Below are 26,972 nucleotides of genomic sequence, written 5' to 3' on the forward strand. Positions count from 1 at the left end.
AAAAAAGAGAGAGACTAGACGAGCGCACTTACCCCCTACACCTTATTTACACGAGCTCGGCCGCGCCGGGCAACCCATGAAGTGCGTTCTCGTTATACCAGGCGCTGGCTCTTCTCGCTTACCACTTTTCCCGGCTCTTAATTTTTAATGAAAATATCAGCTCTCGGTCGGCGTTAGCCTCGTTAGCCTGTAACGTAATAGCTGCTGTTGCTGTTGAATTAGGCCTACAGCTTTTTTTTTTTTTTTTTTTTTTTTTTTTTTTTTTTTTTTTTTTTTTTCATTCTGTATCGCTCACGACAGGGGGTGTGTGTGTATGCTCTACTTGCATTGAAACTTTTCAACGCTGGCCGACTGAGATGTACTGAAATGAGGATCCAAGCAAAACACGAGAGTTACATTTCAGATACACGCGCATCAACTTAAAACCTACAGACTCGTGAGAAAAAATTTTGCGCGTCCACTTTTGATATTGATGATACATATATTTTTCAATTAGGAAAGGTATGTTAGTTCGCTTGTATTAAAAATGAGATAAAATAACGCAGGGTGTACGAGTCAACGCATATAATTGTCATTTCTTTCTAGCGGATATCATACTATTTTTTCTCAAATATTTGTTCAACACGTTTCTTCGCCGTGGATGTGAGGGTGTGGATAGAAAAAGTTTCAGAGAAAGTACACGCTTTTATTTTCCAAAATGGGAGACACAACGGGTGTAACCAACCAACTTTCAGAAAGTACATAATACCCCGAAAGCTGAAACAGACAGGACGACGGGCGAGAGAATATGGGACAGGAAAAAACTGACGCGAGGGTCTTTCATCTTTTCGGAACTTATCGAAAATTGAATCAAACTGCACTCTTACGTGCGCGTCACCCTATTTACGCTCCCCCAAACTTTTACATTTACTTTTCCTTATTTCGCACTTTGGCTATTAGGTAGATTTTTTTTTTTTTTCATTGCATATGTATATATATACGTGATGGTTTGCGTGCAGAGAAAGAGATTGGTTGGATGCCTTCATATGCGTGTCGGCGATAATCTTTGGCGGAAAGTACAGAGGCGGGGACTAATGTGATTGTTTTCGGAATTTCGAGCACACGAGAATTTTTTTTCTTCCCTCACGTGTTTGCTTACTCTACATTGTATGTACATTGGGATATATGCGTGAGCGCAAAAGAAAAAGAGAGATACGTTCGTCTTGACGTGTGTCACGGAGTTTTCGTTGCGTGTTGTGTTTCTGTCCTCGTTATATAGGTACAGGTATATTTTTTCATGCGTCAAGAAAGAAGGTGTTTCAATCAAATTCATATTCAAATGATGGACGGGTTTACTTGATGTATGATGATTTCTTGTACTCTTCTTTAACCGCAATGTTTTAATTATAAGTCACGGATAGTTGGATTACTTATTTCTGCGGGAGGGAAAGAGGAAACTTATTTTACTTACTTTTAATAAAATCGAGGGGAGAAAGTAATCAGATTCGAGAAAGAGGATGAACAAGTTCCCCCAAGGGGAAAAAAGCTTTTAAGATATGCGAAAACATAAATTTTTCACCGACGGTTTGAGCTTCAACCTTTCATGTACGCAAATAGACGTAATTCGTTACTTCCACGTTAAAATGAAAAGTAGCTTCGTCACTAAATTGGTTGTCTCTTCTCTCTCTCCCTCTCTCTATTTTTTTTTTTTTTTTTTTTCATACGTTGTCAAAAATCTGCAGCACCTAGAAATTATTATCTCTTTTCTTCAAAAAACCCGTGTCACCGCACATGGCTAACTTTATTATCAGAGACGCGATCGAAAGAGTTAACAATTACACCGAAACCGATCCGAAAACCCACGAAGCATCCACAAGACAACAAAACTTCACAAACAGCATATACTATCCCTCAATCCAATTTGCAAGTTTGAGCTAAGACGCCTGCGTCCCCGGACTCCATCGCGTCCGAAAGCTTTTAACTTCAGCCGCGGCTTCTCGATCGAACGATCAATCAACGCTCGACCTCAGCAGAGGAGGATGCAAAATCCAGGGCACCGATCCTCCAGACGGACAATGAAAGCCCCGAGCGCCTCGAGAATGATCGACTGTTGGGACGGGCCGTGATATGCAAGGGTAGTAGTACGAGTCAGCGTTTGGTCGGACGGGCGCTTTTTACGGTGCTGTTGGCTGTTAATCCACGGGGGAGAGGGCAGGTGTGCCCTTCCCAAGGGAGAGGGAGGAGTTTACGTTGTTCTTTCATTACCCCGCCGGTGGAAAGGATAACAAAGGGGCACACGGGGAATTTATTCGCCAAGAGCTGGAGAAGAGGTCGCAGGCTTTCCGCCCGCATCGATTGCCGGGGCTGGCCTAGGGGCTCTGTCGGCTTTAATTAATGTTTCAGTAAGAATTTCCGAGAGTTAGGGTTCGACTTTTGTTGTTGGCGGATTTTTAATGGCAAGTTGTTCTTTGTGTTATCGGGATTAGAGATGATTATATGCGGTGAGCTTTGGCTTTTAGTTTAATGAGAGATTGCTTTTCGATATTTCCTTTATTTTTGGAAGAAGGGGGCTTTGTAGATTCACAAACGTCACTCGAAAGGGTAATTAGTGTTAGTTCTGAGGGCTTTTCCAGTACGAAGGGTAATTGAAATTTCACCCTTTGTGTTTTCAAAGTGCGGAAAAGTCATTAAGCGAGTAGTTGATTGAAAGCTGGGTTTAGTTTAGAGCGAAATTTGAATGCCTTTGACTGTCACGTACAACGAGCTGTTTTTTGCATGAAAAAAGTCACCATTGAAATTTTAGGAACATCATTGTACAGTAAGGTCTAATATACATCATGGCGTTTAATTTTAATCCGTCACGGTTGCCAACGTCACGGATAACTGAGCTAAAGGCATTATTTCAGAGACATCAAAAGAATGTAAGATAAAAATTTAGAAAAATGTCCTCTCTTTCACTACTTTTCGTGTACAGTATCAAACTATTTTTATTTCGTATATAAAAGTATTATCAAGTTTAAGAGCGAACTAAAAAATTGTTACCCTTTAATTTCATCTTTTAAGAACTACGCGAAAATTTCCAAAAGCTCACCTTAGCTCTACATTTTCGATGACCCACATCAAATTATAGATTCTTTGAGTTGAATCGAATAAAAAACCACGGGAAAAAATTAAAAGGAGGCACTCCAAGCGATGTATTCTGATAGAAGAATTTGTAAGCATGCCGGTCTGGTTCCCTTTGTATTATCGTGCATAATCCCGCCTTTCCTTCCTATACCCTTTAATCCATCCAAGGACGAAAAATAAGTAAAGATTCTTTTAAAATAACTCACCCAAGCGTTTTTGTGGGCCACCCGATACTTGACTCTCCTTTGACGTTTAATGTCGCTGGCTCAGTGCCACAGTGCGCTTTGAAAGTTTTCGAGCGCGAAACTGTGCTAAGAGAGCACGGAAATGGACTTTTCACACTTAATTTCGTTACCGGGCCGTTCCGGATCTCTTAATCATTTTTCTATATCTTGCTTTTTTTCAATCAATCTTTCGTAAGTATTGGAAAATTTGACTACTCGCTCTTGTTATACGAATCTCAAAGACGAAAAGTGGAGGAAAATAAACCAGCTCCGCGTAAAGTACAAGATGCTGCTGTAAGAACTGTATAGCGCAGGAGCAGCCGTTTCCAAGTGGAATTGAAAAACTTTTTTCTCGTTTGCGCGCCATAGAAATACTGTTTTAATGCGCGAAATGAAAAATATTTGCAGCTCGCTTTTGCCAAACTACGCGGCCAGATCAACTTGTTGGAGAGGGACTGTGTGTAACTCGATTTCTCTCAGGTGTACGAGCGCGAAACGAATAACGATAAGCGTCCATTTTGGAGAAAAACACTCCGAAGTCGTTCTCCGGAAATTCAATTGAATCTTTGGAGGGGAAAAAAATTATTTCTAAAAGTTTACCCTGTCCCATTCACGTAGCGAACCCCGAGAATTAATTTATCTCCAGGAAACGAATGAAAGAGAAGCAAATGTACGTGGCCTCTGGTCACTCGTCATGACCGAAGCGATCAAAAGCTCGGCAAGTTGGCTCTTCCGACGTCGTAGACATCACCTAGGCTACTATCATCCCCCCACACCGTACCACTTTCTAGAAATGCCACTAGATGCGAAAAGAGAGAGGGGGAAATGTAACTCTGAAACGTGACTAGAGTTCCCTCTTTTTCCTCAAATGTAGTCAAATTACACTTCAAAAGTTGCATCGATTGCACTAATGATAACTTCTACTTGCGTCCTTGGATGATAATTCTTATGCATCAACGTGTTTACTCACAACAATCGCGTGTTACCGCTCAAACGAACTGTTATTATACGTATTCGAGCGGTCGTGGTTATTGTTGTTATTCTTGGTAAAGTTGGCGTGTACTTTTGAGGTACGTATAGGTGTGAAAGTGAAAAGTAGGGGAGACGTTAATCGCTGGAAATTTCCTTGGAAAAGTTTGGACGTGCGTGTCGGAGGTGCATATATTCTCTCCTCGGCTCGGAGGCTCTAATTTTGTGATTACGGCCTTTTCTGGTGCACGTGCTTTACATACGCTGCCCAAATAGGGGAGGATTTAAGGGCAGAAAAGCAACGTCGAAAAGTGCAAGGGTTTCACAAAATAATGAAAGAGTAGTTTGTTTGTTTGTTTTCAAGCTCGGCTGTATGACCAACGAAAGGGAGGAAATTTGTTGGAAGGTTGATTCAAAGAAACAAACAAAAAATTGTTTGAATTTATTACAATCTGCTTTTGGATATCAGTCACCAGATGAATTATTGATATTATCCCAATCTCCATTGATTTAATTAAATTTATATACCAGCTCGTGTACAGAAATAAACATGATATTCGTAGCGTATGGTCACACGAGCTGAGCACAGTGAAAATCAATAAAGAGAGAAACAATCACGAAGGTGAATTCATCACGTGTTCAACGTCTTTGATAATCATAACGTAGATATAAAAAAGGACGGAAAAAAGTCTGTGATTTTTACGAGTTAATGGGGTTGTTTGATGATCATCCGTGGAGGGTAGCCAAGAGGTCAATGGATCCACAACGGTAGCGTCTCGCCGCGAGTGAACTCCTAGAGCAGACACGCGGACGTAAAGAGGTCAAATCCTCGGCGGCCGTCTCCACGCGTTCCATTAAAAATTGCTCCCAAGCGTGCAGATGCGAGGAAAAAAAAAAATAACATAAACATCGATCCGAACATAGATACGTATATTGTAGCTCACCCGTGTACATCGCGCGGACGCTCATTGGAGGAGAAAACGGGAAAATCTCGTGTCTCTCTTCTGGGGGAATTATGAAATCTTTCGATAGCCTCCTGCGCATCGAGGTCGGAGACCCGTGTGTACACGAGTGTGGCAATTTTCGTTTAATCTGGCGAGGGTGTGTACCCCCTGTGCTAGCCGATGATGGGCCATTACCTCCCGCGCGTGTACAATATCGTGAGGGCTCCGTTGGTCCCGATCGCCTTTGCTTTTCCTCATTTTTTTTCGGCGGACGTTATTGGCACGTATTCCCTTTGGTTGGACTGCGTGTTAACTGTTTGATAAAATAAAATAAAATAAAATTTTGCGTGTTAAAAACATTCCGGTGATCGTAAATTTTTTATTCCTCGCTCAAACCACACAAAGTTTTTCACTGAGGCAAGAGTATGTTTGAGTGCTTGTCGCCTACGGTACATTTGCATGCAATCCTGCAGGAAGTACATCCAAAGTAGCCATTTGGAGGCGAAAGAAAATCTATTTATCGAATGAACAAAAAAAATCGCGAGCTTCGTAGCCACTCTACCGCCTTAAAATCCCAACGCCCACCTGATAAGCCACCATGCACGTGTCGTCCGTAATACGTATCCTACAAAAGAGATACCAGAGCCGGCCATTAATCAGCGCGAGTCGGTCGAGCGAAGCAACGAGAAGACAGATCGGGAAAAACAAAGCTAGGCAGGGAGGGGTGGGGGGGGGGTGGAGAAAAAAAGAGGAGCAATCAATTTCCCGGAGCTCGCGAAAAATTTCCTCGATGCATCACAACTGTGGAGATTTGGCTGTGCGCGCACACGCGTCCGTGCACCTATGTATCTTTAACAAATACTTTGGCCCACAAAACCACCGGGGAATATGAGATAGTATACACGCTCAAACACGTGCTATTCGTGTAGAAAAATGACGGTTAAATGAAATCGAGCGCACGGCCATTGTCTGCACTCATGGAGCGCTCAAATTTTATGAGCGAGCCAGACTCGCGGGAAATGGAGAGGCAGTGAATATACGTATTGGCGAGCGCCCCTCTGATCTCCTTTTTAGAGCCAATTGTAACTTTTGTGCCTAGTTGTGGTGTTTCGCGCCAATTTTCATGGCAGAAATTGCAATGACGGTTTGCAACACCAGCGATACGCGAAACCGCCTTCGTCAACCAAAAGTCAAGCTTGGCCATTTGTACATGCCTCAATGCCATTTTTATAGAGAACACTCGATTGATCTAAAACCCCTTGCTGTTATACTCGAGGATCAACAGTTGATAAAAATACTCGTACATGTATTGTTTCTCCATTTTGTGCTCGACTCGCCACCACTTTTGCACACAAAGCTCGTTGTTCCCGAGTTTCACAAACAGTATATATACAACTTCGACCTAACGATATATCCCCCCTCCCTATGGAGTGTCGGAGAGCACGTCGTCATGGGTTGAACTTTGTGAGCCCGTTACGTTGGCAAAGACATCACCCAAGTAGGTATACATATACTCCACAGACAGCAAAACTCACCAGATCTTCTCACCAAACATATCAAACCTCTCTGTATACAATGAGTACGACTCAATGTACAAAGTTGAGTTGCTATTGTTGTTGTTTATATTGAATGAGAAAAAAAAAACATCTTGAAGGAACGAATAACGCAAGTAGACCTTGTTACATACAGTAAGCGCACGCGAATTGAGAGCCTATGTCGACGAGCTGTGGTTTAATTAAAACGTCAGAACAAGTCCAGCCTTTCGCGTACAATATCATCACACAGCCGGGCCAATCGACTTTCCTCCCTCTAATAGCCTCGTAATTACACAAGCCGGCTCGCACGGGACTCGAGGAGCAAGGAGAGCCGTGCACTTGTGCAAAGTAGAATAATTACCTAGTGCGCGTATACGGAGCTGCGACGTACAGGGGGAGGGGGAGGGGAAAAAAAATACCTGCAGTAGTAGCTACTCTCGAGTTCTTGGGGTTGTTGTTGTTGTTGTTGTTGTTGTTTTTTGTTTAGCTACTGCTGACCCGCGCTCGTAAATTTTTGCTCCCGAGCGAATGAAATACGAGGCTCGACGCCGCTCGGCTAAATGATTTTTCGTACTTGGCACACCTGTATAAGTAACGAGCAGCCCTGCAACATGTGATGAATGTCGCGTTGCTTCCCCCTTGTTTTTTTTTTTTCGTACGGCTTATAAAAATAAATGTTGTTGCGCGAGTTTTGATGAATTATACCTCAATCGAGGCTCGAGATTCTATTTTTTTTTTTTTTTCTTTATTAAAAATGATGTTTACGTGGCCATTATACTAATCGATACTCGAGCATGTGTGAGATTGTGTGCAAAAGCTTGATGGGCTTTTAATAACCGAGTGCACCTTGCCCCGTCGCGTGTCAGCGCGCGATGTGTGTACTTGCCCGCTTGGGCTCGGGGACTGGACGTCAATTACGTGACACGAGCGCGGAGGCAGGGAAACGCTCTCCAGGCAAAATAATAATTACAAAAAAAAATAAAAAAAACCACCAGCTCCGGTAACATGACAACGTGTTCCGTGAAGGAGTTTGTGCGACAGTGCATTTTTTTCCCCGTCCCGGAATACACTGTTAATATTTTAATAACACGTCTTGCGGGGCTTGGAAATATCGACAGGTGGGGGTGCTCTGTGTTTGGTAAAAAAAAAAAAAAAAAAAAAAAAAACGCGGGCTCGTAGCATTTATTGGTGAGTTACGCCGGCACACTCGTATAAGAAATTTAACGAATTTACCTTTCGGGGGCGGGGGGAGCGCCGAGATCGCAGGGATCAACGGAACACTCCGACGGTCGGATTTATTGGGGCGCGAGGGACGATATTTTTCAATCCCGTTTCCATTTTCCCTCTCTTTTTTTATTCCAGGTAAATATGTCTTTTTATTTTATTTTTTTGCTGTTGTTTTCGGGCACGGGAGGGTGGCAAAAGTGGTGAAAATATATTCGGGAGAAACGAAAGCTACGCCACATTCGGTTCACGTGCCGGGGCAACATTACGCGGCTCTCCAGGCTCAGAAATATACAGTATTCAAATGTAAATAAAACAACAAGCCCCCGGTTTTATTGCCCAGAGGGAGGGTGAGGTAAGGACGCCACTCGCGTGCAGTTTTAACTAAATATGGAAACTTTTTTTTTTTTTTTTTGTTCAACTTTGGGAGTGGATAACAAATTTCGCGAGGCAAGCGATTTATGTAAATGTATTCCCAGTTACAGGCGCCGTACGCGTACTTTGAATGTCAATCGCGAAACAATAAAATATTCCCAACACGGTATACACACCGAACTCGATAAAATCAACCGAGCGTCCGACTTTCTGCTATTGACGTTCAAAGTTTCGTACAAGTCGAACGGCTTGCCAAGTCCGAGAGCCGTCAAAGTCTCCGGAGGCTGTATGGATCTTCCGTGGAGTTTTTGTTGCCCGCGGAATTTGCCACAAGTTAAACGCGACGGCTCCGTAAACTTAATTTAAAACGCGAGTGAAGGATAAATCGGAAAGTGTGCGACTCGTCCATCGTATATATGCTCTTGCTGTCACAAGTTCCGATGTCACTCTGTTATCCTGATTGTTTCGAGGTTTAAGTCGTGAAATAAAAATTATTAGCTTAATCGTAATAAGAAAAAAAAAAAAAAAAAAAGTTGAAAAAAGGTTCGAGATTTACGTTATTCGGCGACTCGCCATCGGGGCGTATTCGTTTGCACCATTATTTTACTCGTGCAACGAGTTCCGGCAGCAAGTTTTGTCATAAATTCCGAAACGCGTGCACAAGGAGGGCAAATTTGAAAAGTTAGCGTGGAACAATGTGTCTGCCGGAAAACTTTGTTGAACTTGAAAAATTTCGATCCCAAGCCTCGTAACAGGTACGGCTGAAATGTTACTCCACCGATTGGGTATCAAGTGACAGATTTCGAATTTTTCACGAACAAGCTTGTCACAAAGGGGTTTTTGTCTCACATCAGGACACGTTATGAACAATTTTTCCTTTTTTCTTCAATACCCCCGTCTGGAAAGGTCTCTGCGTAAATAAAATCAATACACTGCACACCGTGGTACAATGTAGCATTTTTATTGTTACTTTTCACTTGAGTGATTGAAAAAAGAGTTGCAAAAACAACCCACAAATTTTAAATTACAGAAAAACAGAGAACAGTACGCGAATACCAATACGAGCCGTAATAAATTTATTACCTCCGCGCAAAAACAGCTCGAAAACAAAATCTTCCTCCGACGAGGGGGGAAAAAAAATACGGCCACGTGGAGTGGAGTCGTTATAAATTTTCGCCCCTTCAACTTCTTAATAACGACCCATGGATTATTTCTCCCCTACACAATGGAAAACTCTTTGAAAAAAAAGCACAGCATCAGCGAAAAACGATGAGAAAAAAAAAATGAAACGCAATAGTATACTTACAACCAGCTCGAAAATCTCATTATCCGCGAGAAAAATCAAGCAACATCAAGACAATCCAAATAAATAATTAATTACACCGGAAGTACAGGGGCGAGATGAGGGAAGAGCTATTACTGAAATCCTTGGCGTTATTTATTTACGTCAAATGAAAAGCTCGTTCCGCGTAATCCTAGCCTTGGGCTGGATAAGAATAGAGAGGAAGAAGCTTCTCTGTTTTCTCGGGTTGCTGCACTCGGTACTCAACACGGCACAATGATAATTGCCGAGAGCTCCGTAATTTGTCTTACCGCCACCTCCCATATGTATATGTACATACATACACACCAGAAACGAAGAGAGGAGCTTTAGACTCTGTGAGGAGCGCGGCACACTTGCACGGCTAATATCCTTTGTTTTTTTTTAATTATCCACGTCCTTCCACGCTCGTATACGCCCATGCACGAGGGACTGCTTTTTCTCGGTACCGTGGAAAGCGACGACCTTGCGTGTGATTAAAAAGACCGGCCCACAGAGGTGTCCTTTTTCCCTCCCTTCTTGGCCACTGTTCTTCATTTCTCCTTCTCCGCTCGCTCGTTTATTTTTGTCCTTTGCCCCGACCACGCGAGCACGCGTCGGAAATTTTTTTGTTTGTCCCCGCGAGTTTCTTTGCCTTTTAGTTGCGTTGGGAGAAGGATGGGCCACGGTTTTCATTGAAATCCGTCATTTGGCTCGAGTATCCATTTTTCTTACTTATCTGCGTGGTAATGGCTTCTCCAAGTTTTGATTGAATTTTTTTTTTTTTTTTTTATGTTGCGCGTGCCACTGTAAAAAGCCTCTCTAGGTGTATGATGTTTGTGTGAGTTTTAAGGAAAATTGGCTTTATAACAAAGTCTTTTTTTCTCCAACCAGAGCTTCGAGTCTACTGGAGAAAAATTTTCCAAGTGTGGCAGGAGAGTAAGCCGTAACGGCGCGCTTACCTTTTTTCCCGATTCCAAGGAGAATAGCCATTGCTGCTCCGCACCCACGGGGCCGAATAAAGAAAATAACGTTAGAGGATTCGGAAAATACGCGCCCAGAGCACCACATGGTGCATGCGACTGGTAGAGTGGCAATAAGCCGTGATGCTGCGAATAAAAGAAAGAAAAAAAAAGGGTATTATTTTCGTTTGATCTCGAAAAAGCGGCGTAATCTACCGATCGTAGCGAGCAGAAAGTACCGAGGAATAGAAAACCATGAGCTCGCCGGGGGCGTGCATGGGGTCGCGTGAGCCGAAAAAACAGTGGTTGTGGAACAGTGTGTCCTATCCTGCCCGGCGCAAAAGGCGCGGGTGTACACGGAGATGGAATCTACCGGGATTTGCGACACTCTATTGTCGCCCTCGAGCACGCGACTGTAGCCACATGAAGGGGGGGTTGAGGAAGGGGCGAATCGTTATCTCTCTACCTGTGGCGTTGCACAGGGAGCGCGTTTGTATGCAACTCGCCGTGTGCCCCGCGTATCTCTTTGTACGGGAACTCGCGGCGGTAGGGTAGGAAATGCCGTTTAGACTTTTCACCCCGATCTAGCCAACAGTTTACAAAAATGCGAGAGCCTTTGATAGTCACCCCCTGAAGGGATATATCGTACGCGTTATCGTAGCTTTCTTTCGCTTTCTCGAGAGAGATGGAGGACACGGGACTAATAAAATGAAAGGAAAAGAAAAAAAAAAAAGGTTTTTAACATAAACCCAAAGTAACATAATCACGGTTCATTTTATGTTTAATATATATATAGTATATTATTCCATTTTGCGATTCCCCGTGTAATTGAACTGCGTATCCGACGCGGCCGCGCGCACAACAACCAATTCTCGAATACCGAGTTATCATTAAAACACTAACACCCGCGGCAAAAACAAAACACGTACGATACACGGGAACGGGCCCGTTTTAATCAAACGTTCCGTGTTTGCAGAGTTTCAGCTCAGTGCCTACGGTAAATAATATCCACTGCTGGAGGTGTACGGCAGCGCAACCAGTTACATTTTAGATTCGCAATCATCTCCCTCGGCGGGGATTGCTCGGTGTACACACCCACACCTGAACATACACACGTAAGCTCGTGTACAGGTACGCGTCGCAGCAGCGGAAGTTGGCTGGCACGGTGATTTAATAACCAAAGCGGCGAGAGAGCCGACCCGCACGATTCTATTCCTTCTCGGGGTACAGTGCGAGCTCGTCTATCTACATGCGTGTCCTCAAGAGTAATCTGAAATTCCGCTGGAGAATCACGCAGGGTTGCCTACTTTACCCTGTAGTTGCGAGGAAAAAAAACATCGTCGCAGTTCATGCTAATGGAAATACAAGGCCAGAGCCGTGAAATTACTTGCTTTTATCGGACTTGGGTACGTCTTGAAGCTTTCGGTTGTATTTTGGTCGACTGAGTCGCTAAAGTAATTCGTGATTGTCGATTGAGTAAAATAAAAAAGAAAAATCAATGAATTTCACTCGTAATAAAGGTAAGGAGTTATAAAGAATAAGAGACCCTATAGCACCACCGAAAAAGCCTCGTGAAAGTTTTAAAGGCCGAGCCAAACGTGTATACATACGCCCTGTCTGACCATAAACGAGTATTACTACTTGCAGCGGCAGTCGAGAGATTCCGGCCTCGGATTTTCATTACGTTTTCTCTTGTCACCCTCCCGCTGCGTTATTTACACCATTAGTATCGAGTGTATAAATTACAGATGTAAAGCACGAGCAAAGTGGATAAAACCAACTTCCGGACTATACCAATCGCTTCCGAAATAGAGCATCCCCCGCGCGCGCGTTGTATCTGCTGTATACGATCCCTAGCACGTATGAAGTTATTTTTTACAAAAAAACAGGGTACACGCGCTTTTATTCGTTCACCTCCTGCAGCAAAGGAATAATAAATGAAAAACCTTCACACAAAGTGTATCAGTTGGTTTTTTTTTTAGAAAACGCATAATATTCAGCGGGCGGTCGAATTGAAAAATCCTCTTTTGTGCGGCAGGTGAATATAAATTGTAAATGGAGGCTCCCTGGTGGACACCCACAGTGTTGCACTTGACTGTACTTTCATACCTTTGCTGTGATTACAACTTGGCAAGCTGCGACTTCACGTGCCCTTTGTATGCTACATCCTTGGCGCGACAGGCGCGAAAAGTCGTGGAAGTTGGAGCCAACCTGGCGAGTCATGATTTTCTTTCTTTTTTTTTTTTTTTCGTCTCCCAGTCGACAGTGGCGGGCAGAAAAAAAATCTACATCCGATGAATATTTTATGAGATGCATACGCGTGGGTGGTAGGAAGGAGGGGGTTGGAGGGAAACCCTTGTCTGAAAAGTTATTGCGCCCACATGCCGCGTTTTTCTTTTCGAGAGCACGCATGAATAGAAATTGCTCGGGTAGCAAATATTAAAATTTTCGTGTTTGCTCTTATACCACGGAGCATATTATTTCGCGTTCGTACTTGGGACGCGGACGTCTTGCGAATTTTAACGAAACGGAACGCGCCAGTTTGAAGAATGTAAAGAGATCTAAAACGTGATGATTCGACATGATGTGCTCGATGGAAAAGTATGCGATGACATTTTTATCGGTCTAAATTCCATTGATGGAAATTCACTCAAACAAAACTCATAAGATCTTTCCTGCAATCGAGCAAATGTAAACTTCTTCAGAAGCTCGTGCATTTTATATTTTCCTGCGTGGATGATACAATGAATATTGTAGACATTTCAAGCTTCGCCAACTTTATTGTACACCCAAATAATGACAAACTTTCCAATAGAGTTACCAACAACGATGAAGATAACGATGATGAGTATTTTGTGTTTGTTACAGGCGGAGAATCTTGCCATCCGTACAAGCCGTTCAAATGCCCGGAAGACAACACGTGCATATCGATACAGTACCTGTGCGACGGAGCGCCAGACTGTCGCGAAGGCTACGACGAAGATCCGCGGCTGTGCACCGCTGGTGAGTTGTAAAATCGTGTATTCATGTAACAAGTATCTTTATATACCGTAAATTAATTCAGAACAAGTACGCGATGTATACATATTCCAATCGTTAACGCGACGCTTTGAGTTTAATAAATCGTAAAGGGAGAACTGCTCGGCTTTGGGCAAGTCCTTTTGTGCTGAGTAGTATGTCGTTATCAAAGGGTGCGAGAGGCCTCACCAATGTGTTGATTGGGCGATATTTTTACCAAATAACGGAAGATTCAAGTGAAACCTCCATTGAATAAGTTAATGCGTTTTACTCGTTTTACCGTAGCGCGTAAAATATGCAACGCTCAACGCGTACGTGAGAGATAGAGAGAGAGGAAGCACTTGTCCTTTCACCTGCTCTCATTCTACTTTGCACAGTGTGTTGGAAGCTCGAATCAGCTTGCGGTCTCGGAGGCTTCGGTATTTAAAAGTAGCACAGGGACCGCGGAGGATCAACTATGTACTTCGATTAATGATATTTCCTTGCGTTTCCCTATACTTTTGGGATTTCTCTTCTTTTTTTGTTATTTAATCATTTACACATTTAAACAAACTGAGGCTACGAGTTACGTGGAAAGTGCATTTTAATAAATAAACCCGATGAAAATAATTGGTTTCACACATTTTCATCGACATACAATTTTATTCGGGATTCGAGGACTAAGTGTCGAGGACTAAGGTCGAGTTCCACTGAGATGGGCTTTCGTTTTCTTTGAATTAAAATTATAAATCTTTGCAATGAAAAAAATGATAAAGCACCACGGATTCCTTCCAATCCCCCGAAAGCACGCAAAAGCACGATCTTAGCAACTTGTCGATGCATACCTATACATTTCTCTGTCTGAGGTCTCTCAAGCTCCGCAGGATACGTATACGCTTGAACGACGATCGGAAATTCCCAGCACGATTCTCAGCAGAGTCAGTTGTGTGTGGGTATGCAGTTGAACGGGCTTGCGTGCATCGTCACAAAGTGAACAATGTTATGGCATCGCCTGCTTTGTGTACACACACTTGCACGTGTGGGGTGAGCTTTTCGCGAGCTGCACTCGCAGTACCTACACTCTTCTACACGTGCTTCTGTCGAGTCGAGTGGGGTGAACACCATCACTGGGCTGCGTCAGCGTGTTTTTTGTTTGTTTTTTTTCCCCCCTTTACATGTGATTTCGTTCCGTTAGATCTTGTTCTTGGGTAAGGTAAAGGGGACAAAGGGCGCGAGGTCTCTCGGAGCGAATTAATAAGTAGGTGCTTATACCTATACACACGTGCACGTGCGGTACATAATATTATACACATGCACTGCCGAGCGTGAAATTATACGCAGCCTGAAAATAAAATGTATATATAAATATGTGTGTGTGTGTGTGTGTGTGTATACAGGTATAAGAGAGAGAGAGAGAGAGAGAGAGATGTTTCATACGCCCTTAGCCGTTGCCAAACATTTTTAATCTCGTTATTATTGCAATAAAACAAAAAAAAAGTAGTGAAGTAATGAATCATAGCCAAGTAGAAATCAACCTTTGAGCGCACGATGTATATTTTATTTGTACACGTTGCAGCTTGCAGATAATGTTAATGCTGATATTTTCGACTAAAACACGTACTCGGTAATTATCCTGGAGTTCATGTAACTACGTTAATTTGTAATTAACATGCGTAGTTTGGGAAATGCAAATACGTGTGGCCGTGTAGTGGCGCATATCGATTGATGTGTTCGGTGCAGTGCGGTGGGTTGGGGGGGGGGTAATTCCTCGCGTATTTCGACATCATATTGTTTAACGCCCCACGTTGGCGGTGACTTTTAAATTAGACAGCGAATGAATTTATCATCGTTCGATCGTTTAATCGCATTAACGTCAATTGCTTCCGGATGAATTGTTTTTTTTTTTCCTTTTCATTCTTTTGCGTCGATTGGAATAAAGAAGAGTCAGAAAGAGACAATATAATTGAGGCGTATAGTTTTATTTAAATCGTGTAATGAAATTTTAAAAAATCTCATCCAATTTTAAATAAATGAAATCGTTTTTATAAAAGGGTATAATTTGTTGTATAAACATCTCGTGAAAATCACGCGATTGATTATCTAGAAAAAGCAAAATTGTTGGTAAACTTATTAGGGTACCTATACCTGATTTTTATTCGTGTAAATAAATGATTTGGTAAAATTTACGGGATTCGATGAACAGAGTTTTAATGAGTACAACCGCTAACTGGCAGCAAGTTGAATCTCGTTTGTACGATTCATGTAAAAAAACAACTTTTTTTTGCGTATTCGTAACATTTCTAGAGCTTGTAAGGTCTTTGGGGACGTACGAAGGAAGAGACTTTACTCTAAGTACTTTTAAATCAATTAGAAAAAATACTCACCGACTCCCTCCTCTCCATCGCGTCGGTGCATTTATTAAAAACACAGAGTGTAGCCCTCATTTTGGCCATTTTTCTCAAAACAAATGTAACAAGCGACAATTCGCGAACCCTCATTGTTGTACCCATCAAGTCCAAACGCAGGGAGAAGCCCACGACAATGGCGATGTACCCATAACGATAACACCAACGTCACGAACAAGGGAAGAGCCGCAATTAATATCGTGTAAGCTTTCGCTGGAGTGCCAATAGCAGGTACGTAAAATCTCGCGAAACACAGCATACCCCAATGCACGTTAGGAACGCGTATGACAAATGTAAATGGTATACCGAGGGTGCAACGGGAGGAAGCAGTCGAGGAGAATTTTTTTCACGATTCCGAGGCCCCATATGACACGGTCGATGAGATGTTTTTCCGAGGCGTGGAGTAATTGACAAGATCGATACGTAACTCACGTCAAGCGCCAACCCTCCTAATTGCCGTTAGTGGTGATCTTTCTGTCACCCATGATAACACACAATACAGACACAATAGACAACATTGAGGTTGAAATAGGGCGAGGATGTGATTCATGGGGTTTATTCCGTATTCGGGTGCCGTGGCGAGGATAGCGACTTTCCGAAAGGAAAGGGAACCCGTGCGTGATCGAGTGTTGTACAAAAAGGGAGCGGGGGTGGGGGGTGGAAACCAATTCCTTCGAGTTAGCGGGACGGGAAAAGGAGACACAACTCGTGCGCGTCGAATGCCTTTTCCCTGATGCGTACGCTTACTTTCTCCCTGCACGTATGCGATGTCTTCCTGTGTGCACACCTGCTCCGAACTCCTTGAAACTGCTCTATATATCTGCTTTGATCCGGCCCCATCTGCCGAGGTTTCGGCAAAAGGGAGTTTGGGAAGCCGCGTAATCATTTCGCCTATCCAAGGCCATTCGTATTAAGGTGGCTCGCGTCACATGTAATTTCTGTCCTTTTATTTTTTACCCTCCAACTCCACGAGCGCCGATTTTAATCCTCGCGCCTCGAACGGCACTTTACCGCCGATGTTTTCCTTCGAGCTCTTAATTGGACCTCCGAAAACCCACTCCACAGCTTCGCTTGCAATTAACGCCCGCGCACATATAATAGGGATATTCGCGTCTGCGGGATCCTAATTGTCGAGAGAGGGATGAAAAAAGGCTTCGATAACGAAGGCGAAGAAGGTATACGCTGGGTAAGTAAGGCGCTGGTGGCTATAATCAGTTTTTTTTTTTTTTTTTTTTTTTTTTCTCTCCACGCACTGCTGCAGCCGGAGAAAAGAGTGAAGAGAACGAGTTGTTGTTGGCCTCGCTAATTGAGTTCTCCTCGACAGTACTCGACGATACATACATACATACATACACGCGCAGAAATTGCCGCTGATGGCTTTTTCATTTGTTCCGAGGGGAAACTCGCGAGCTCTGCTGTCGTCTGGTTTTCTGCTACGTTATATACGTGTACGGAAAGACTCTTTTAAAGACACTCGAGGCCAAGAGATTTCCAAAGGGGTTGTCTTTCAACTGCATTGTAGGCTAGGATCCTCGTAAAGTTTCTCCACCGGTGCGTTTTTTTTATTTTTTTTTTTAATCGAGCACTTTTGCGACCACGAGTCCAATTCTGGAACACGGTTTCAGAGCCCATACCAGCAGCGGGGGGGGGGGGAAACACGTTCGTATGCGCGTCGCCTTCCACGTCCCTCCTCGCGTTTTCCGCGCTAAATCCGCTGGATCCAACACCGCGAAAACCGTCTCATTTATACGACACTCGACGCCGTCAAACGCGCGCTTGAACTTTGCCTCTTATACCTCCGCGTTAGTGAAAAAAAAAAAAAAAAAAAAAAAAAAAAAGTTTGCCCCGCAAAGCTTCCCGTGTTTCATACAGATACGCCGGTAGTCCTTTGTAAGTGTACGTGTGAAATCGGTGTCTCTCGGCTAAGCCGGTCTTTCATAAATTATGTCACGTGCGGGAACTTTTTTCACGACACAGCGTTATTTTGTGCTGCTTTAGAAAGCAACCTTATCAAATGTCTTTTTTTGTGATGACTCCTCTGCTTGGGATTTCTTTTTTAGGGTTTCCGTGGATTGAATAGTATTTGATGTCGATGGAAAGTAAGTACAGGTAAGAGTTTCCAAGGGGAATTTTAATTTGTGTGCCTGAGGGAGCTCTGCGCATATTGTGTTGCAGCCAAGAACTACTTGTAATACGCGGGGGGCAGGCCATGCATAATAATTCACCTCCGGAGAAGATGTTGTTTTCGACAAATTACACAGCGAAATCGCGATGTCGTTTCTGAAATAATATCATGGTTATACTATAATTTAAAAATCATGTGTTGCGATTGGATTTCCATCCAAATTATTATCATGTTACACAGTTAAATAATTATTCGATGTTAATTTTGGCGAGAGATAAAAATGTCATTGCAGTAATTTTCACGTCCCCGATTGGTACGGATGAGTTTGGTATCTCGGTCTAACTGAAAAGTACAGTACAGTCATGATCATTGAACTAACGAAGAAAGTTGGCTTAAAAAAACCTCATTGATCACAACAAATTGATTTCTAGTTGGTCATTCTTGCAAATGTTTTGTAATAATTTTATTTCCAAATAACGCCATGGTTCAAACAGTTGACAAAGACCTTGCGTAACGTGGCATAAGTCGGTAAACACATAAACCAGCAATCATTCGAAAAACGGAGCAAAACTCCATACTCGACTCGTGTAATAAGCCCAAATTAACATCAAAGTTAAAAACACGCGTTCGCTCGGCTCTACTTGTCTTTTTGCTTTTCATATCAACGCGAGCAAAAAAAAAAAAAAAAAAAAAACGATTTCATTTTAATTCTCTCAAAATTCCATTTCCATTCCCAACACAGCTGATTATAACGTGCGTAGATTAAGCTAGAAAGGGAGGAATAAAGGGGGAGGAAAAAGCTACGGGCTCTCAGCGGATGGAATGAAAACGTCCAATTTGCTTTGAGCCTCAGGGGAAAAGCAAATCACTCGCGAATACATAAAACGCCCCCGTGCCCCCACGCGCGTACATACACATTTATATACACGCGTGGGTCTGCCAAAGGGGTACGGACGTGACGAGTGCAAAAATTGACCTACGCACGTTTCGACGGAGACTCCACATCCCCCCTTTTTTTTATCCATCAAGTTTGATAGGGGATTTTTCGATACAGCTCGTCGGAGTCTCGATTTTTACCATTTTTTTTCACCACAGACGACTATGTACGTATGACATTAACTATTTGGGATTACCTCGTTTAGAGTACTTTTTCAAGGATTCATCGTCCTCCCAGACGCCTAATGGATTATTAGCCGCCACAAATTTAATAACTGTGTCCGTGTAGATCGGATCGAACTCGCCTTCCCTTTTGTTTTAAGCAGGGCTCGAGTGCGTCTAAAATTAGTCGTCTCAACGACTTACCGGACAGATCGATACGTACGTCCAATCCACAAATACACGCCTCGACGACACCGAGACGCAAAATTAAACTTCGCCACGCGAAAACCCTCTGGGCATTACGTTTCCTGCTGGTGCTGCAGAAAAATCCCAATGACACTCGTACACGAGTATCGGGGACATCTTATTATCCCTTTCCTGTTTGGCCGATTTTCCCGGCCTCAGCAATCCCCTTTCGATCACTCGCAGTCTATCTTTCTCTCTCTTTCAGCAAAAACTTTCCTCTCCGTCGCGTAAATCACTCTTAATTAAAAGGGCACGCTGTACAACACCATCGGAAACGCCTCTGTGTATTTTCATAATACTAAAAAAAATATACATGTACGTGTGTATAAGTGCCATCGTAGGTGCACAGTATACACTCATAAAGTAAGAAAACTGCCCGTCTCGAAGGGAAAGGCCATCCGGAGCGGCTGGAGTCGAGAAAAACGAGCCAGCCAGCGACAACAAAGCTCGAGGAATTTATGGCTCGCTTGGCGGTACGGAGCAGCGTTTACTCGAGTTTATGTTGTTGCTTTGGCTCCTTCCACGACACTTGAAACAATAAAAGATCTCTCGAGGCGTTGCTCTGGCTCCGTGTGCCGGGAATCTTTGGGTGTATTTGTTTGTTTGTTTTTGTCGGGCGCTTTGTGATAGCGGTGGTCGGTGAGACAGAAGAGCAGGAATTTTTTGCTAAACAATTTCGAGTGTCTATTGTAGTCGTATCGATAAACAAATCGCTTTACTGAAGGAAAATACCAATGGCTCGGTGATAAATTCCCATAAATAATTTTTTTCAACGGTACCTACTCGTGGAACACTAAGAGCGAAATAGACGTGACAATCGACATGAATCATACAAGTAGAGCGTTTCAGGCACGAAAATAAAGATGCCGATAGTTTTTACGACCGGTAATGAAATATTCACGCTGTTTCAAGAAATTATTTGAAACGTTATTATCACCCCACAAACATTACATTACGAGGCGTACATCAATGAAAAAAGGGGCATCAAGTGCGCAATGGCATACTTAAATATTTGATGGTATGTGGTTGGAGGACTATCCTATGAGCATGTTATTATTTAATGTATACATGGAAACCATATTATCTTAAAAGCAATTACGCAAGGATTATCGTAAAAATGATTAATCCTGCTTAAAAATAGCAAAAATGAATGTCTGACCAAATAATGACCTATTTTACTGAAATCAGGATTACTATGAAATTTACTTTAGATGACAATATTGAAGCGGGTAATCATTTAAATGATTTTACTATCGCAATAGAAATCGCATAGAAATACTCGTAAAAAATATTAGACTCCCTTGAATGCAGTAAAAATCAATGTCTGACCATATCGCGACCTATTCTACTGATTCTGAAAATACGATGAAATGTTTAATTTCGCTCACACATTTAACCACTTATAATTTAATCATCGAGCTCCCTTTGGTATTTCCATTTAACAATCAACAAAATGCCAATAAAAGTTTATTTAACTAAAAAAATAAAAAATAAAAAAAAATTTAGTGGGCTTTACCACCTGTTTCGGTCTGTTCTCAAAACTACTCATACTTTTACAAAATACACATTACATACACCTGGACAATGAGAAGTAGCTATCTGTATTCCTCATGTAACTTGGTGATGTTACTTTTGCACATGCAACAATTACAAAACACGTTTACAAGCGAATCGAGCGAGAGGTATTATAATGAAGAGAGACTCCAAGCGCAAGAATTCTACAATTAACTGTCTGTAATGATTTCTCTCGTACATTTTTATTAATTTTCAGCTAAAAGGCCACCTGTGGAGGAGACGGCGAGCTTTCTGCAGGCTCTGCTGGCCAGCCACGGGCCCAATTACCTAGAAAAGCTGTTCGGCAGCAAAGCCCGGGACGCGCTGGAGCCCCTCGGCGGAGTTAACAAAGTTGCGATTGCCCTGTCGGGTGAGTACACGCCTCTATACCTATTTACCCCACTACCTTTTATACCAACGCAAGGCAGCATACGTGCATGGATCTGACCTATGGGTAATTAACGCGCGATTCGACGTGTCCACTTTTTTTTTTGCTTTGCTAGCCTGCTCATTTATCGTTGTCACTTTTGTCGGCTGGGCGATCTATTGTTCTCGACGGCCCGTGTGCTGCTCTTTGCCACTTTGTTTCGAGTCTCTTTGATCATATTCACATTTGCGAGTACAAATACAGTACATGCTTTTTCGAACGACAGATCGGTGTGCTGTTACTTTATCTGTTTTATTAATCAGTACAGCATCACACAGTATATACATTGTCCATCGGGAATGAGATTTGTAGTAACGCCAATTGATTTCCTTCGCTCGTGGGCTTAACTTTTAACAGCCTTCATCTGGTGGAACTTTCAAGCTCTTGTATTACGACTCAACCTCGTTACAAAACTTGTGGCTCGCTAGTGGCGAAACTTTTGTGCTCCTCCGTTTTATGTATTTATTGTTACTGGCTCCGTGAAAGTTCAAAGGGCCAATACGTTAAACTTTTTTTTTTTGTTCCTGTCAATACATAATCGTGAAAAACTTCCCTTTGTCCAATAAAATGTTTTTCCAAAGAATCGCAAACGATCGAGGACTTTGGAGCGGCGCTTCACCTGATGCGATCGGACCTCGAGCACCTGCGCTCGGTTTTCATGGCAGTGGAGAACGGCGACCTCGGGCTCCTCAAGTCGCTCGGCATCAAGGACTCGGAGCTGGGCGACGTCAAGTTCTTCCTCGAGAAGCTCGTCGACACGGGCTTCCTCGACTAGAACGAGATCGACAACGGCAACAGGAACCGCGGTGACGGCCACCAAGCCAGAGGGAAGCGCCTGCACGACAGGTTGTCATCGCCGTCGATATCGCCAAGGCGTGAGTGGTCGGCTCTACGATGCAAGTAAAGAAAATAACAAAACAAACGAAAAAAAAAAAAAAACTGGATAATGTTGAGCCACTCCGAGTTTTTTACCCGATCGTTGAGACAACAGTTTGCACGCGAATGTACATTAAAATGGTCACGCTTTGCTGGTGGTTTTTACGCTTGCTTCGGGGTGAGCTTTTAGTTCTTCCAATTGATTGCTGAAAGGTCACTCCTGGGCGTGTATTTCATGTGTAGCTTTAGGCGCGCTCTTATCTGTGTCCAGAAAAAGGTGTACAGCACAAAGTGAGCTTATTCGTGCATGTTATCGCGTACGTCAAAAAAACAACAAAAGGAAGAAAAAAAATGCGCGCCGATCTTATCCCTCTGAATCACTAGCTGGGAATATGATTGTTTTGCGTGTCTGATTATTATTATACCAGACGAGAATCACCTATACTATATACCGTACGATGTGCTGATTATCATCTATATTTATTGTACGAATCTTATCGTATAATTTATTGTCTATGGCAGATAAGCTGGTGTCTGAACTCGACTTTTGCCCCTCGATTATGTTTCAATACTGTGAAAGAGCCAAGGTTGTCGGTACAAATAATTCACGGCTTTTGGGTTGATCTGTTGACATTTTATTGCTCTCGAGGAAATAAAATTTTTAAAAAGCTCGGTGTACCGAAGCATCGAGCAAGAGTTGGTATAAATAATAACACACTACGGATTTTAGTCTGCAAATCATCGTGCATTATATTGTAGAAGCGTGACGCGATGGTTAAAAAAAAAAAAAAAAAAATACTAAACCGAATGAGTTTCACGCGCTTGTGCTTTTTGCCGCTGTGATTATTAATAAAGTCTCCTTCAACAAACACATGAAAGTAAGAGCGCTAGATGCAAGAAATTGAAATTTTTAAGACTTCTATAATTATTTAATGGGTTGTTCAGGATGAAAATTAAAATAAATATATCAAAGCAGCATTTTTAGACAAAGAACGTTTAATAGAAAACAAAATGTAGTTATCAAGCAATCGGATAGCGATGATTAAAGAAAAAGAGTAAAGTCTATATATAAATATATATATATGTATACACTGAACGAAAAAAAAGTTTTAAAAATATATTATTGTATTACGATGTATACACAGATATAAATATATTATACATATCAAGGAGTACTAATTGAGGGATGGAGATATTGGTGCGGAACATTTTACATGTTTAGTGTAACACTGACTCTTGATATTATACGGTTAGTTTTGGCTCGCAAAATGCGCTTGACGTCACGGAAAAAAAGGGGGATGGTTGAGTATAGACAATTACATGGGATAAAAGCGCTTTTTCTTTTGTTCAGGCCACACTGCAGACGCGAGTTATTGGACGCTTAAAGGCTTTTCTTTCGTTCTTTAGTATCGAGTTTCGCTTTTATCTCTCTGGGTTCTCTTATTATTTACTTAATAGGCTCTTCTACGCGCTTAATGAATTCAATAATTTCCTAGATACGATGATAAGTTTTTATTTTTTTTTTTTTTTACAGTTAAAGTAGCGCAAGGTTCTTAATTTTTTTCAACAAACTTCTAAAATTACTCAGTATTTTTCTTTCTTTTTAAATCAAGGAAAGGGTAATAAATTGTTGATTTTCATCACTCATCATTTGGTTTCAGTTGTAGCCAAAAAATACAATAAATGAAAAATAAATTCAATAAATATTAAGTAAGTAAAATTTATGGTGAGTGAATTTCATTATTAATTGCAGTAAATTTTAATACCAATGCGTCGTGACAGAAAAAAATTAAGAACCACCAGTACACTTTAATACCTTGGTGTTAATTAAACCTGCCCCTCTGTTTCCCAAGCCAAGCAAACACTCGACAATCACTAGACCCCGAAAATCCTTTCCAGCTTAATTATATTGCTGAAGCGGCCCTACGACAATCCTCCTTGCTCTTCCCTCCTTCGCAGCCACAATCGTTAAATTATCGTAGAAACTTATGGTCAATACGCTCTTCTCGGCTAATACGAAAATATTTTTCCAAAATTTATCACAAATTTCCGTCTACGATTGACATCACAGTGCTCATCGTGATTATTTTGTTGTTCGAGTCTTTGCAAGGGTACCCTTGAACTGAAAATCCAATTGTAGCTTTTGCTGGAATTGAATTTTCAGTGCAAGGGGTACAAAATTACCAAAATATAATTCATTTTCTCTCGGAAAAATTTTATTTTGGAACCAATGATCGTGTTTCTTTAGCATCTAATGTTTTGTTTACTTTTTAGCTTAAGAGAAATAAATATGAGTAATAAAAAAAAACCTGCAATACTGTAAAGGTACTTAAAAATTTTCTTTGGATCAAAAAGAAAAATCTTGCTTACAAAGAAAATAATCACTTAAAATGATCACGATGGCATAATACGGTTGTCGAGGAAATAACTTTTGTAATTGAAAGAACCGAAAATATAAATGTATAAGGAATCTACTGGCTAAACCGATCCAACCACGAAGACATATCATAGGGTACACTATACAGTAGATAATTACAATTATCGCGACAGGGAGAGGTTTACCGACTTTTACAAAAAAAAATAAATAAATAAATAAATAAAGTTTGTTGAAATAAAATTACAAAAATAAATAAGCGTAACAATGGAGTAGCACAAATCTGGAGCTTTTCGAAGTATACCGAGAGGAAGTCTCTTAGCTTTCTATATCTGCATTAGTTTCTTAATTAAAGTTGAAAAGCAAAAAATGAAAAAAAATAAAATAAAAATAAGGAAAAAGCAAGTGAGCTCTTTTGTCCCACTTTGATGAAAGTACATGACTGGCAAGGGTAAAATCGTGAAATTAATTTAATAACAAAAGTGATGAAAGTAAAATTGTGAAAGTATATAAATTTATCCGCGACCGCACTGATTACATATCTTATATCATTACAAATAATACAGACATATCAATATAATATAATAATACATAAATATATAAAAGTATATTAGATTTATGCATCAAGTAGGTACGTAATTTATCGTGCAAAAATTACATGTATATGAATAACATTAGCTGTATTATATATATTCATGTAAGTTTTGTACGAATATAGATTAATCAACAGGAGGACGGGATTTTGAAAGACTTTGTGATTAGATAGCATATTTCAGTCCAGATGTATTACGTATTCTTATTTTCATAATATTATTATTATGATGATGATGACACTTCCAATTCAATGTACTAGACGTGTTTGAGAAAAAAACGCAACAATTTTCTAATTAGTTTGTCATCGGTTTATTTGATCATTTATTTACATATTTGGTTGGTTTTTATCTAGATACAAACATACATTTTTAAAACACTTATTTATTAATTTGCTTGTACCGTATGAATTATTTATCACAAAAGCACCTTCGATCCCGTTTTGCCTCCAGTCACGTGAAACCTTCGAAATAATATTTTGCTGCATCGTCTAAAGCAAACGACAAAATCAACAGAGGATAAACCCACGAAAAACGCCAGCTGCCGAGCGAGCGAACTCTATCGCCCTTCTGAAATCGACGTCCAATCCGTTTACGCGACGAGCTGCAACAGGGATGGGACTGCCTCTGAAGGAATCGCTCTGAAAAGTAAAAAAAAAAAAAAAGGGCGATTCCGGGCAAGTAACCGACCAACCGAGCGCTCCTCAGGGCCCAAAATGGCCCCTCCACGGTAAAACGGTACACGGACTCGAGCTCGCGGCCCTTGGGTCTTTGACGTTCGCGGCTCGAGCCGTCCCCGAGTTCCCCCCGCGAAAGTACCAGTTCGCGAGAGACCGTGGGCTGGAAAAGTCGGAAAACTCGGGCTCGTTTTCCCTCCTGGTCCACAAAGCTAGCATACAACCGTAGTCAAAAAAGTAGTGAAAAACGTAGTTTGTAGTGGAAAAGTTAACGTATTAGTGAGTAGTCATATGAAAAATCAATGTGAAAAACTATGAAAACTTAGCTTGTAAGGATTAAATAAACGAGAACTTCATGAATATATATATACATTTATTTGTTTTACCCTTTGAATGAATGAGCACGTTGTACACACAAAGTTGAAACGAAAGCGTATTGGACAAACTGACACAACTTATAACCGTAGTCGAAACGAGTACTCGCTATACCAGAGTACTCAGTAGTGGAGCATTAAAAAAACCCATAAAAAAATTGCAAAATAAGATATAAAAAAAAAAAAAAAAAAAATGAAATGTATGTTGCAACTCCAACGAGTGCACGCTTACCGATTCGCGACTCAAGCCTAACGTAACCCGAAACTCGACCGACAAACTAATCCCGATTAACGACGCCAACCTCGAGGGTATACCAACAGCAATACCAGTGACCCACAATATCTCCCACCCGCGAATGCCAACATCTCATTCTTGACCTTCTTCTATCCATTGCAACTCTATCTATGACTGAAAACTCAACACGCACGGCTGACCAACAAGCCCCGACCGACGAGAGTCGACGAGAGCACATCCGACAGGATGGGCATGTTCACCCCACGAGAGTAAAACGGACCGACGATGGTGCGCGGGTCCCGAGTCGTCCCTCCTCTCCAGCCAACTCACTCGAACTGGTACGATCGCCCGGAACC

At 41.7% G+C, this 26,972-nt stretch overlaps 1 protein-coding gene across 1 annotated transcript in view; it reads left to right on the forward strand.

The window, feature by feature from the left end:
• The window catches only part of LOC106644888 (IDLSRF-like peptide), a 34,121-nt gene extending 7,149 nt beyond the window's left edge, over positions 1-26,972 (forward strand). The window contains exons 2-4 of the mRNA XM_014360589.2: positions 13,507-13,641; positions 21,281-21,433; positions 22,072-26,972. Of these exons, the coding sequence (XP_014216075.2) occupies positions 13,507-13,641; positions 21,281-21,433; positions 22,072-22,265 (482 nt within the window). The 3' untranslated portion in view covers positions 22,266-26,972. The remainder of the gene's footprint in view (positions 1-13,506; positions 13,642-21,280; positions 21,434-22,071) is intronic.

This window comes from Copidosoma floridanum, unplaced genomic scaffold, assembly GCF_036245765.1.
Source record: "Copidosoma floridanum isolate Cflo_tuat_1 unplaced genomic scaffold, Cflo_Japanese_pri ptg000021l, whole genome shotgun sequence".
Lineage (NCBI taxonomy): Eukaryota > Metazoa > Arthropoda > Insecta > Hymenoptera > Encyrtidae > Copidosoma > Copidosoma floridanum.